This window comes from Dermochelys coriacea, chromosome 6 (assembly GCF_009764565.3).
Source record: "Dermochelys coriacea isolate rDerCor1 chromosome 6, rDerCor1.pri.v4, whole genome shotgun sequence".
Lineage (NCBI taxonomy): Eukaryota > Metazoa > Chordata > Testudines > Dermochelyidae > Dermochelys > Dermochelys coriacea.
Genome location: NC_050073.1, coordinates 39,328,545 through 39,343,452, shown reverse-complemented (window position 1 = coordinate 39,343,452; position 14,908 = coordinate 39,328,545). Strand labels below are relative to the sequence as shown.

The 14,908-nt window shown below is 42.3% G+C and overlaps 1 protein-coding gene across 2 annotated transcripts in view; it reads right to left on the bottom strand.

The window, feature by feature from the left end:
- BDNF (brain derived neurotrophic factor) overlaps nucleotides 1-10,966 on the bottom strand; it is a 47,859-nt gene extending 36,893 nt beyond the window's left edge. The window contains exon 1 of one of the 2 annotated variants that reach the window (XM_038406184.2): nucleotides 10,799-10,966. In XM_038406184.2, the coding sequence (XP_038262112.1) occupies nucleotides 10,799-10,801 (3 nt within the window). In that variant the 5' untranslated portion in view covers nucleotides 10,802-10,966. Of the gene's footprint in view, nucleotides 1-9,714; nucleotides 9,965-10,798 lie in introns of those variants that run through there. The other variant, XM_038406186.2, reaches the window with a different exon arrangement.
- Between the last annotated feature and the right edge of the window lie 3,942 nt (nucleotides 10,967-14,908).

Below are 14,908 nucleotides of genomic sequence, written 5' to 3'. Positions count from 1 at the left end.
CTCAGCCAGTTGCTAAAGCAACATGGATACACTGTTGTCATTTTGGCCTGCAAAAGCAATTTGGGAAGTCTAGTTTGAGACAGTGACACTGAAGGATCAGGAGACATAGGCAAACTGAGCTGAAAGAATTGCAACTTTCTGGCTGCAGCATCCCCAGTAGTTCCTAAGGGAACATGTACTGAACTCTAGCTGACTCCCAGTTTTCAAAAGGGAATAGGCATAGCACACAATCACCATGTGAACAGTACTGGCAGAAGAAAGCCAGGAAGTTATTCTGTTAATCAATGTGCCAGGCAGCTGTCATATAGAAATAGCATCTGGTGAAATAGCCACTTGTGGGCAGGGAGGCATATCATCACATTCCTATGGCCTTGCCCTATTGCTCTCTGTCAGGCTGGCTTGTCCATTTCATGTTGTCAAAAATTGGTATGAATCTAGAAGAAAATAAATTTGGTAACGTTCACCTCCTTTAGCTTTCTTGATGCCCTGAATTCCATGCCTCACATTGGATACCCATTTCCTTCCCATCCTTGATGACAAAGATTTACATATAAATGTTTACAAGATGCTGGCTGTATCAAACACATTTTTCTAGATATGCCACAAAAATTGAGGTATAGCCTTCTCTTCATGTCTTATGGGCTCCCTAAAATTTTAGAGCTACCAGATACATGTTTGTGAGCCCTGCAAGAAATCTTCAGTAGGTAGGTAGGCGGGAAGAAGTAGCATAGAATGATTATTTGGTGCCAGGAACAGTAGATTGAGGAAAACCTTTGTACATTTAAGAGAATGATGATCTAGGAGAGAGCTCTGCTACAGCCAAGATAAGCAATGAGGCTTCTGGAAAATGTCCATGGATGGGAGATTGATGATTGAGACTAGGTAAGTGTAAGGCCTGTAGAACAGAAAAGCAGATGGTGGGTTGAAATGCTATTGTCACTGGATATCAGACATAACTGGGGATCGGGAAGAACTATTGTGTGTAAGGCAACTATTGAGGGATAAGAAACAAATGGATTTGATATGGAGTATGTGGGGGAAAGAAGGAGACAGATAGAGAGATTCATGGCTGGACTCATCCCTCTTACCATGCCATGGTCCAAATGTGCACATAATGTGACAAAGACACAAAATGAGGGGCACAAAATTATTTATGAATAACACTTAAAATGCTAGGTTTCAGAGTAGCAGCCATGTTAATCTGTATTCGCAAAAAGAAAAGGAGTACTTGTGGTACTTTAGAGACTAACAAATTTATTTGAGCATAAGCTTTTGTGAGCTACAGCTCACTTCACCGGATGCATTCCTTAAAATGCTGTAGGGTGCATTCCTTTGGTATGAATGACTCTTTCTGTAACCTTTGTTTCATTATTTCAGATGTAATTAATTTTCAACAATAAAAATGAGGGGACATCATGTGTGTGTAACACAGGTACCCTCTGGACTACAATGAGAGACATCACTTGAAATGAAGGCTATTTGAGAGATCTGGTAAGCCTTACATTCACAGGAAAATACCAATTCTAGAATTTAGATCAGCCTAACATCACCTTCTCAATAGAACTGGTCAGATTTTTCAAACAAACAAACAGCTGTGCTTTTTATAAATGATCAAAAACTGTCCTTTTTTTAAAAAAAATGTCATTCTTCATTTAACATCTTTGTAATATTTTATTTTGAAAATTTGATAACATAACATTTTTATAGCATTTTCTATAACGTTTTCAATAGAAATATGGAAAAATGTTGAAAAAAATTGAAAAACAGGTCTGTTTTGAGGAATTTGAAACAAAAATAACTTTGAAATTTAAAATCTTTTGGCAAAAACCAACCATTTCCTGACCAGCTCTAATCTTCAACTTTAAGGGCCAAATTTGCAAAGAAGTCTGTAAGGCCAAGGTCTGTGTACACAAATACAAGCACAGTTGTAAACTATAACTGATTATATGCAGAAATCAGGTTCATGCTTATTGAGATGTGTAATGTGCCATTTGCAGATACAGTTGTATTAATTGCACACACAAATATAGGATATAAATTGTAATTGAATTTTTGCATGCAGACTTTGGACTGCTTTAAAAAAAGACTCTAAAATTGAAACAGTGTAATTGTCTGTGGGCAAAATTGGGAAGACTTCCCAGGCAAAGGGAGATATTATGCACTATGCATGCATGAGGTACATTTTCACCAATAGCTAATTGTTACATTGTGGGGATGTAGAAGTTGAGCATGTTTTGTTGTAAATTTAATATTTTTCTCAGTGTTTTGGTTGTAATTGCACACCTGGGATTCCCCCCCCCCCCTTTTGGTAAAGAATATTTACCCGGTGCTAGAAAGGAAACTGTAGCACATAACAAGCTAAGAATAACAAATTTATAGATGTTAGACAAAAAGCTCTAACCCACAGGACTGGTTGAGACAGGCAGCAAGTTGTGCAGCTATAATGTGCTTGTATATCTTCAGGTACATTACACCCTGACATCAGATCCTCAACAGAAGTAACTGCATAAGGGGCAGTTTATTCCTGTTATGGGAGTGGAGTAACAGTTCAGGTTTTGCATGCCCACTATGGCATAAGAGGGGTTGAGCCAATCCCTCCCATACACCCACTTTTCCTGTTCCTTAGGGAGGGTCTGGATAAGAGTTGGGTAAGGGATGAGTGATCCCTGACTAGCACAAGTAAGACTATATAATAGCCATTGTTCCACTTGCTTGCACATTGGACAGGCTTCCAGAGGGTTGTTTTAACCAGGATGTGCAAGGAATAGCTTCACATAGCCATCTGTATGGAGGATTGGGTCTGATGTGGGTATGCTGAAGTTCCCATAGCTTTATAATATTAGGGCAACACATTAGAGAAGGTTATAGATAAATCTATATTGTTACATCCTAGTTGCTCTGTGAATAGATGCTATAAGTTTCCAGTGTCATCAGTCTCAACATTCATGAGTTAGTCACTAAATTGTTAGTCTCTAAGGTGCCACAAGTACTCCTTTACTTTTTTTGCGAATACAGACTAACACGGCTACTACTCTGAAACATTCATGAGTGTTTTTTAATAAATCCTCCTTAAAAAAAATTCTGACATATAAAAATAGATACTTGGTTCATATATCACTTTTCAACTTGTATATCAAAATGCTTTAGAAAGGAGGGGAAGTATTGTAATGGGGACTGTTGATGGGGAAAGTGAGGCACACAGAGATGCTGTGACTTGCCCAAGGTCAGACAGCAGTTCAGTAGCACAGCCATGCATATACTGAGATCTCATCATGCCCAGTTCTGTGACCATGCTGTCTGCCTTTCCTTCCATTCTTCCTTTAAAGTAGCCCAAACAAACCTCTTACAAATTGCACATTTCCTCAGGTTCACATTGCACAGGGGCTGCTTACACAATGGTACATTCTCAGATATATTCATGTTTATGGTGACTTCAGGGCTCATTTGCTATTCAACTCTTGATGGAGGGAACCAATATTTAAAGGTTTCTTGACTATTTCAGCATGTATTTTGACATTTATTGTAATGACAGCATTCTAGACAGAAGCTTGTCATCCAATAAACTTAAGATATCAAGTTTAACCATGGCATCTGTAAAAAGTCAATAACTGCCTAATCAAAGGGCAATCATGTCCAATGTGGATGTCTGTGCCAATTGTGTTCTGAACAGCTACAATAACCTAGGTTTCTACACCCACATTTCCTCATAATTATCTTCATGAGGCTGAGGTAGTAAAAGCCAGATCTTTAGTGTTTCCTGGATGTCAAAATATCCACACACCTTCTGTAATTCTGAGGCTACCAGCCCCCTTTCATATTCCTCTTAGTTGGTCCATCTAATTATCTAGTGCCATGGCTGTTTACTGCATTATTCAAGACACACAGTGAATTTCAAGGTATAATGCTTTCTGTTTTAAAAAGGAAACAACTTGCATAATTAGACCTCCTTTGTTGCACAAAATATATAAACATTGTAGTCGATACAGACTCCCTGCCCCTTCCAAAAATGAACCATTATTTTTTACAATCATAGTTAGATCTGTGTCTTTAAAAGTCTCTATTTCCAGCATCACTAACCAATGCATTCACTTCAGATGTTTGTAGTCTACTTCCTGTTTCAATAGGGAATTCATTCTTTCCACATGTGGTACATTCAATAAGGGGTTTAAATGGCAAACTAGTGAGAAAGTTATAACTTAATGAACATGTTACTTAATCCTCCTTATTGAATGTCAAAATAAATTGGAGGCTATAATATGCGGCTTGAATATCCATCTTGTTAAATTGTGTTTCTGTGTGCTATGTCTGAAGAAAGTCAGATAGACTGGACCGCTCCAACCACCACACAAAAAGTGGGTGAGGGAAATGGGGGAGGGGGACTGGGGAGGAATTATAAATGTAAATCCTAACCCCTTAATACCCCTTTGCTAATGTCCCACACTAATGCATCGGGGCACAAAGGAGCTATAAAGCTTCACAAAATGTTGGGAACCCAATAGTTGCCATAGAGCTTGTTCTACAGAAATTTCTTTTAGCCCCTGGCACACAGGAAGTGTGTTGTGGTTGGAAGGGGCATAGCCAGCATGCACTGCATTAGGGTGATTGTCAGCCAGTGTGGGACCATTAGAAATCAGCCCTATTCAAAGAAGCAGCCAGGAGGCTGCTTTAAGGTCTGTCAGGGACAGAAATGATCCCTTGCTGTCCTGGGAAGCAGGGGAGCCCAGTGATAGCTCAGAGGTGAGAATCAGGCCTATCTCTGTCAGTGACGTCAATAGGAGGAGTTTTTCCTAAGTAGCCCAGAAGATTTTGTCCTCTGTTATTACATTCAAGCAGAAATAGAAAGTGCAATATACAGTCAATGGGATCAGGCTGTACTCCTGTTGCAGCCAATTGCAAAACTTTTATTAACCTTAGTGGCAACAGAGCCATGTTCAATTTTGCCACAGAGGAAGACCCATACAGGATTTAAGTTATATATATTATGTAGAGTCTTCTGCTTGCCAAAGTTATGAGTACATGGATAACGGAAGATTTGAAAACATATATGCAACTAAGGGCCTAATCCTGCAAACGCGTAAACATGTGATAACTTTATTCCTGCAAGTAGTCTCATAGAGATTGCCCTAAAGAGCTGAGTGGGACTAAGCAGACAAAGAAAGTTAGTCATGTGCATAAATGGTTTGCAAAAGTGAGCCCAAAAATTGCAAGCACAGAAGGAGGCCAAAATATTAGTAACTGATACTGAACATTCTGCAAGTGTAAGAAAGTCAGACACAGACATTGTTCCTTTGTGACTGTGGGAATGGTATTTCTAACTTATTTACTCATTATACCAGTGAGCTCAGCAGAGGACTTCCTAGCAGCACATAAAGGTCCAAAACCCTGAGATCTTTACTTATGCAGTATATACCTATTAATTCACAGGTTTGGTCCAGAATCTTTTCTATTTCACATTGCCCTAGTCAAATTCACAAGTCAATTTATTTTAGCACTTGGCTCTCATTTATTCTTTCATGAAACCCAGAAAGGGGAAAAATCCTTTTCAGGCACCTACGCCCAACATATATCAACTAAGAATAGAAACAATACAGAAACAGATGGAAATGTTAATGCTGACACTCACAAGCACGCATCACACATTTGTGAAATAATGAAAATGGGTGGGCAGTTGTTATGCACATTCCATGCTGGCTAGTATATTTTTCTGGCGATACATTTGCAAGAGAATTTCTCAAATATATTTTCAGTTAAGCAGAGCAGTCACTGCATGGTATCTCTCTGGCATGTGGGTGTAGGAAGTCAGACGTTGTTCATGTTTTTTGCACTGCACTGGTATTAGTCAGAGCCTGTCCCAGAGACATGTGGCAAGTTCAATCATATGTGATCTGGTGTCCACTTGCCCCTGGTGCCTTCTCGGTATGTATGATAATGGGGCTGCCACAAGATGGAAGGGGTGAGGGTGGTGACAGCCTCATTGGCTGGAGCTTCATGGAAATACAAGCCTCGTAACTGGGGGGCAGAAGCTGGGACTGAAAACAGAAGTGTCCCTTAGGACAGACTTGCACTTCTATGAGCTGTTATTCTGAGAACGGGTATCAAATTCTAATAGCCAAGACTACAAAGTCTTTTAATTCATCATGTGTCCACAATTTGCATGGCTAGGTTGATTCACTGAACATGAATGGCAAGAGGGATTCTAAATTCAATCATTTAGTTCTCAATCTTTGCTTTTCCGGATTCCATATTTCCACAATAAAGACAGTGTTGCCATTTTTGCTGGCCTCAACCCCCAATCTGTTATCCTAAATTGTGCATGGGGTATATTAATTTCACAAAGAGCATAACATGAAAAATGCTGGATTCTGTGATCTCCACCTAATCTTAGGCCCAAAAGGAAGGAGCTATATTTAGCCACATATCTAGTCAGATGCAGAAAGAACATACTTCCCTTTGGCTGGTGCTACCTATGTAAAGGGCATTTGGAACCAATACAGAGTGAGAACCCTACTTACAGAGTAATATATTGCCCAGGGGAGAAAGGGTATCCGAATTTGGCTCAGTCCTGTTTCTTAGAGACATCCCATGTCCACTGATCTTTATCAGGAATGGGTAGAATTTGGCAAAAAGAAGAGAGAGGGAGAACAAGAGAGAAATGTGGGAAAAAAGAATATTCAAGAGATAGAAGTAACAGTTGTACAGTTAAAATAGATGGAGATATATAAAATTATCCATGGAGTAGAAGAATCACATCAATAGAAACTCCCTGGCAACATAACATATGACAGAATCATTTATTTTTGGAATTAGATGAGTTTTAGCAAGGAACACAGCAACTAATTAATAATAGAGGTGTTCATATAATAAATCAATCCCTGGGTGACAAAGGAAAAACTCTAGTTGGGAAGGGGGGTTAATGATGATTTTAAGTTAAAGGAAATTGCAAATTAGGGGAGTTCATTAAAAACAGTTGATAAAGAGAGAACACTTTTGATATTGACCTCTTCTTGTCTGGTTTCCCACCATCTTGTGTTTGGTTAATAAATGCTTCTTATTTTGGGTTGACTGGCATTCCAAGTAAGGTTCAGTTTCAGAAGCAAGTGCAGGAAATGGGGAAAAACATGCAGATCACAACAAATTCCCCCCACTTGCCCATCCTCAACTCACAACCTGCAAAGTAACCTCAACAGCCAGTTCCCTGTGTCATTATGCTATGGAAGAACATGGAGATTTTGACTGACTCCTCTACAACCAAATCCAGGAGTCTCATAAGTGTTTCTCCAGTAGGGGAGCTAGATTATTAGACTTTAACGATTGAAAATGTAATAAACAACAATATGCGTGACATCCCGGGGATTGCTGTATTTGTTTTCTGAGGAGGAAGTGGTGTGTGTGTGTGTTAACCATTTAAACTCTGATTGTTTTCTTATGTATATTAGAACAACGTATTGCCATTTTAGCTTTATTTGCGGATTTCGGTGTCCGTATTGAACATTCGGTGTAATATTTACAAAGTACCTTTCCAGGGAGGTTGTTTATCAAGTCCCCGTATCACAAGCGACAAGGGCTGTTGAGTAAAGCGTTATATGACACTGCTTTGGATTAGCCTGAGGTTCATCGCATCAGGAACGGCGAACTATGTCTCCTGTTGGAGTAAAAAATTTCCTTCCTCCCAGAACACCGGCAGCAGCCCTACAATTTTCTCGGTTCAACTGTCAGATAAATTGGCAACTACAGTAACTGGATAATACCTCCCTTAAGGATGCATTCCCGGGGAGCCTTAGCAACTGTATTAGTGTGAGGCAGGGATTTGCAACCCGCTAGGCAAGTGAACTCTGCAGTTTAGACTGGCAGCTGATTTTTTGCCGTATCAATCTGGGCAGTGCGGAGTGTTACAATATTTACTCCTCTTCCCTGCCTGTGAATTAGATTTTGGGAGGCAATCAGAGGTAGAGGGGAAGGAAAGGGAGCGCTGCGCCTTTAATGGCTCCCCCTCTGTCATGGGTCTCCTGCTCCAGCTTGCCAGCCCCGCCGATCCGTATTTAAAGCGGCACCAGCTGGGCAGGTGGGAGGTGGCGGTGATGCCGGTGCCTCGGAGTTCCTTCGCCGCACGCTTTGGCATTGCATCAGCTGAAGCAGAAACCCCCCCTCCGACCCCGCGGAGAGAGGAGAGGAGAGGAGCCCCCCCCTCCAGGGCTCGCTGGCTCGATTCCCCACAGGGCTCCTGGAGTGGGGCCCCCCCCGTTTGCGCGCCGAGCCGGGCGCCCCGTGCCTCCCTGCTGCGTGTGTGTGCGTGTGCGTGAGTGTGTGTGCGGGTAACCACACCCTGTTGTGAAATCGCCCAGCCTGCGCCGGCTACTCCCTTCGTCCCCGAGCTACGTGAGCGCGGCGCTGCCGGAGCGGGCAGGAACCCGTCCGGTCCCCGGGGAGCGCGGGCGCCCACCCAGGGGCGAGCCGAGAACGAAGGGCTGCGGCCCGGGGAATCACCGCTCCGCGGGGGAGAGCGGCTCGGCCCCTGGGGTGGGGCCCGGGCAGCCGCCTCTGCTCCGGCTGGGGAGGGCGCCAGGGGCTGCGCGTGAACCGCCAGCGTCCGCGCAGCGAAGCGGATTCGTGACTCTCGGAGACCCCCGCCTCCCAGGGCCCCCCGCCTCCAGCCTGCCCTGCCACCGCGCGGGGGAAGCCGAGGCGAGAGCTTGCCACCGAGCGAGGCTCTGCCGCCCCAGTTACAGCCATTGCGCGCCTGCTGGATGTGTAGCACCTCGAGCCTCCCTGGGAGGCAGCGAGGGCATTGCACCCCCCTCTCCCCAGCTGCCCTGCCTCCCTCCCCCGGGGATCTCCCCCCCCAGCCCCGATCGACGGGGCTCCCTTTGCACCGAGAGGGGCACACTGACTTGAAACTGGGCTAGGCAGGGAAGGCGAGTCTCCTCCGAGCCGGTCCCCGTGCACTGGTGGAACGACACCCACTCCGCTCCGGCAAGTGCTGGGGGCAGCTCGAGAGGGGGAAAGACAAACTCTCTGTGTGTACGTGAGAACAGCCCCCTTAAAGAGCCGGAGACCCCCGGAGCCTCGCTACCTGCGAGAAGCTTCTGCTACCGCTGCTGCTTTTCCAAACTGCTGACTTTCCAGAGCTTATTTTTAGCCCGGAGACTAAATATTATTAGCTACATTTCTACGTAGGAAGAATCGAAAGGGGGGGGGGGGGGAAGAGATAGATGAGCAGAAGGCTCACCAGAATGGTCTGCGATTGTTTTTTTGCGTTAAGGCTTCGGTGTTGTTAATTTCAGAAGCTCCCCGTTTTAATTATAGCAAAGTAGATACAGATCTTGATTTAGCAACACTCTAAGCGACATGCACAGTTCTTGCATACTATCATATGTAACACACATAGATGCATCAGTGATCGATCTAGAAATCAGTTAATCTCTGTGTAGCTAAAGATCAATGGCATCTCATTATCTAAAGATCAGTTTAATCTTTATCTAAAGCATGCACACACACACACACACACAGAAGAGATTCTTAGATTTAAACAGATATAAGTTAACTTAAGTCTCAGTGAAATCTCATAAAGATTCTCCTACCTTTTCTATTCCTTTCCACACACAGGTCAGCAACAAAGGTAACAAAACTAGGCAAAGAGCAGGAAACAATCCCCACATAATAGACAGTTAGCAGCTAGAGGTGATGTTGCTAGGGGGTTAGCACCCCTGTGCTTACCTTAGTCACAGCTAACACCACAAGCGGTGGCTAGATCTTGGAGATAAACACTTGCATTTCCCAAAGTTGACACCGTTATACCAACCCCCGGAGCTTGCAAGACTCTTTTTGCCCCCTATTCCAGCCTGCACCGCTAGGAATGCAACTTCAGCCAGCTCCAAAGAGGCGACAGAACTGGAGCTTGGTTACAAGTGCGATCAGCTTCCTAAACGAGAGTCTCTCCTTCAGCCTGATCTTTCAGTGTAAGCTCATGTTCAGGGATAGCCGCCTTTTAAGGGCTACAGGATTCACTCCGGAGTCGAGGCAGATACCTGGGGTGCTCCCACCTCTGCCTAACCCAGTGCCCCTGTCCAAGGTACTGATCGAACCCCCTTTTCCCCCAGCGCTCCCAAGACTGCACAGGGTGCTCCAGGAGGAAAAGGACTAAACCTATACTTTAATTAAGTGACACTTGGTACCGCTTTAGACAGTTCCTTTCATTTCCCACGCTTTGTCACGTGAATATTGCCTTGCCAAAGCCGTCCTGTTAATAGATGATCACATGTTGACTGGACCCTTTGCTTTGCAAGAGGATCACCCATTTCATTATCGGCTGCATTCACTTATGGACTTCTTTCTCTTCCCCTTCCCTCCTCCCCCCCCAGCATCTGTAGATAGACCCAGGGTTCTTAATATTGTGATGCTGCTCCTTGTAGCCATTATAGTTCCTTGCATTAACTCTCTATCAATGCTGCATACAAATGTCAGGGAAATACCCACATATGCCACACATAAATCAGACTCTATGCCCACACAGAAAAGGTGAACGAGAGGAAAACTTGACAGAGCCATCAGCACTGAGCACTCAGATATTCCAGGTCCCCAGCTTCAAGTTTGTTATACGCAGTCTTTGCATCGCAGTCTTAAATCAAAGAGCATTTCAATTAAAGTTATACTGTCTAAAACACAATTCACCCGGCCTCAGAGGGTTGTATTCTTTGGCATATTAGGTACTAGAAAGCTGAGCCATGAGATTAGATACTGTTGTTAAGCAACGTATCAAACATTTTTTGCAGTTAGAGAAAGATTTTTTATTGGTACTCACCATTGTTTCTTTGCTGTCCTGGAGACAGAAGTGTCTTAAAATCCAGTCTCTCCAACAGATGCTGGAAGGTAATGTGTCTTGTTTGAAGTCATCATGTGAGAACTTCTGCTTTGCTCAGTGGATCGCCCACCACTTGGTGTGACTTATGAATCTAATAACCCTTTGCAATATCCGCAAGCTTAAACTCTCCACCACCTTGATGACTACAGAAGACAGAATGCAACTGGCAGGGATTTTAAAAAACCTAAAGATTTACGCAAACGCCTTAGCTCAGAGACTCGTTTCCCTTTGAGTTCTTACGTGATTTTAATGAATGAGAGAGGTTACCAGTGATTACAAACTAACATGGTATAAAACGTGACACTAACCGCCTCCCAGTAAATTGGGAGTTTGACAAAAAGTTCCCGAGGAAAGTCTTTTCTGGACATTCTCTATACAATAAACTCAGCCTCCAGATCACTTTCCGACAACCTCCTGGCTCGCACCTGGGGCTGAGCTGGCTCTGGAGATTTGCATTGGTGACAGGTAAGGAAACATTTGGCTTTTTAGTGCCACGTTCACTCTAGCTAACACGGAAAGCACTCCAGGGACTTGTTGCATACTAGTTCCTGCAGAGTGTAGCCAAAGGAGGAATATGTACAGTTGTCAAGACTGGATCACTTGGAAACCCTTGTAATTTACAAAAGCAGAACTTCTGAATAAACTTCTCTTTCCCACTCTCCTTTTGACACAGCCTTGTGAAATAAGATCTGTGTCTGATGTTCCTTGGGAACGTCTGGATAAGCGACCTCTGACTACAGGACTTTAGCATGAGGGGGATTGATCTGTTTTTCAACTGATCAAGAAACATTCTTCCTGGATCTTGAGTGTTTTAGCTTTCTTAATTAAAACAAAAAGTTGCAGCCAAAAGTATGGGGAATTCAGCCTCCGTCTAGTGACGGAGTTTGAATGAAGTTATCGCTGCATCTAAGATACTGTAATGGCTTTAAATGTGAGTAACGACACTCGTATAGCCAACTTGGCGTCTTGTGCTGTGAAATAACCCAATTGGCGCTCGGAGCTAGCTCCGTGGAATTACCCAGAGAAACATCTTCGCATCATTCAGTGTCTCCTCTTCCAGTAAATTGATTAGCTGCAATTTAGTTAATCCAATTATGTGTATTGTTTGAAATAAGGGTTACTGAGCGCGGTGAGGCTGAGCACGGATGGCTGGTGGCTATCTGTCAAGGGGCTCTCAGAACAGAATGGGCGCTAGATTACAAAAGCTTTAGTCAGAAGGTAGAAAAGCATCCAAGCTAATGGATAACATTAATATAGTTTAACAGCGAAGGAAATAGTAACTTGAAATGAATACACCGCTCTCCAAATGCTAAGGTGGATTCACTGATGGAGAGTTGCTTAAGAAACAACCGTAGATACAGTTCCAGTAATGGATATTGCACCTGATGTGGTGGATACATGCCAACGTACTTTCATTGACACTGCTCCATGACCCCCCCCAGCCCCCAGCAAAACAGAGATAGACACCTCAGATTCACTTAAAAAGTCATCATGAAGGTATGTCAAGGCAACTCCCTATAGTTTAAATACTAAGTGTAGCATGAATTCTGTTGGTGGGGGTTTTTCCCCTCATTTTTCACTTGTTGGCTCCTAAAAAATACATAACTTCCACTATGTTATCACTGGTCACTCTGGTACTGCAAAAAGAATCCAGCTGTAGATTGTGTTGATCGTGTCAATGCCTGCAATGTCAACCAGTGCCCACTGTAAACCCAAGTTGTTGCATCCCTTTAACCAAAACTAACCTGATTAGTAAACTACATGTTGGTCTTGATTCACATCAGGATACAGAGCAGAAAACTTGTCTTTTATGTTTCATTTTTATTTATTTATTTAAGGAAAGAAACCTTGTTAGGTTATATGATTATATAAAATACAATGCTATGAATTATTCTCTATAGCAGCTTGATCTAAGAGCAATTTCTCCCCAGTAGAAAATAAATCCCAACTATCATTTCTATAAAGGCTTGCATGTGTTAAAGTTTCATTATTTTTCCTGCCATAGCTGTTTTCTTATTTATTTGGTAATTTCCAATCCATCCTAGCTCTCAAAAAGCATGGGAAAAACAACTCCTTTTAAATATATACAAGTTTTCCTAAAAATGATAGCTTGAGTGAATATTTCTCTATATTTGGAAGAGTACTGGAGTTAAACTACAGTCTGATCAGACTAAGTTGGGGATCCACAGACAGTCTCTCTAAGTTTTTGGTTGTTATTCTCTAATACTATCCAAATGCAAGATGCAGAGGTGTTAATTTGATCTAAGGTTCATTGGGCCTCCCCCACATTTATCATCATGGGATGTTATTTGAATTTTGTATGGTTGTTCCTGTGCTTTTCCCCCATCCCCAACCCAGCTCTGAAAGTCATTGCTTTGTCTGGAAGACAAAGACAAAGCAAACAGCATCTTCCATGACAACCATTTATGTTGATCCATGGAATAACCAGCAGATGCTGCCCTAAGACTGGTACAGCTGGCATCTTCCCTCCTTCATTGTCCTGGGTGCAAGATGTTGTGGAAAAACTAAAAGGGTCTCTAGAAAAGCTGCCCAGAATAGCATTGCTGACCCTCTTCCTTAAGAGCCAATCATGATTTTTTGCATAGCATGCTACAAGAAGGAATTATGCATAAAATCTTGTGTTGGCATTAGACTATCATCAATTTATGACTATACCCACTTCTCTCATTTGCCTTGTAAACCCTCACTCATAAAATATTCTGAAGTGACAAATATTTCTTTTTCAAAAATCCAAGCCATATTTCAAAGTGTTGATTATTTGGTAGGGAGCTTCAGTTTTCAAAAATTGATGTATTGTACTGAATGTGTTGGTGTGCAGTTTTCTAAGGGAATATCTTTAGACCCATGGAATCTTAATTCAGTGGTTTCTATATTTGAGATGAAAACACAAGAAATCTTACTTTTGATTACATGAAACTATGTATAGGCCTAAAAGTTCTAGCCCAACTATAGATACATGATAAATTCTTCCATGATCTTAGGTGGAGGATTTTATTAGTGCAGTATTAGTTTTAGCAATTCTTTCCATTTCCCACTTACTTTTCAGCTCTAGAAATCCAGTCTCTCTTTTAAGCAAGCTCCAGCCACACCACTGGTAAGGACAAATACAAAGCATTGTACCTACAACACTTTTCCGACCATCTAGTCAGTCCTTAGTTCTCATTTCATCAGTGTGTATGTAGCCTCATTTCCTCTTTAAGGTCTTAGTCATTTGGAATGTCAGGATCACATGATTGCATCCATTCAGTAAAGTTAAAAGTGAGAGAATTCCTAATTACCAGAGAAGGAAAGAAAACCTGGCCCATGAGTAGGACAGATGAAATGAACACTGCCTTAGAGCATAGATTAAAACCTCAAGTGTCAACTCTTTCAGTAAGAATCCATAGAGTGAATGTATTTGGATATTCTTGTTTTTTTTTCAGCCATTGATTTTTTTATTTCCTGAGGCAAACTGATGAGGTATGCTGCCACAAACACACACACATACTCATTTAAAAAGCTATCTTGAAAAGCTTCTGGCCCTTATTTATGGTGGATCAACATAGTCCCATTGACTTCAATGGAGATATGTTGATTTACATTAGCAGAGAGTGTGGTCTTTTCTCTCTGGGCCAAATTAGGCATGGGGTAATTGAAGGCAGGATTTGGTCTACAATGTTTCAATCCTGTCAGCCCCAAAGAATTAGGATAGATCACATAGAACAATCAAGGCAGTAATGAGAATGCTGCTCAAGTATATAAAAGAGCAAAAGGTCATTGATGGAATCAATAGGGCTTGTAAGAGGCAACAGGAATTATTTAGTGATGGAGGAAGAAGAGATGGAGAAGGAGGAAGGAGAGAGAATACAAAAAATTGCAATAAATTCCTCACATTAGTGTTCATGGGGATATATTGGCCAAAATTATTATGACATACACATTTTCTATGACAGGAAAGATAGTGAAGAAATTTCAGGCCACATTAGAACAGATGAGTGGAAATCAGTAAGGCATATGGGTCAGATCAGCTTAATCTCAAAATGTTAAAAT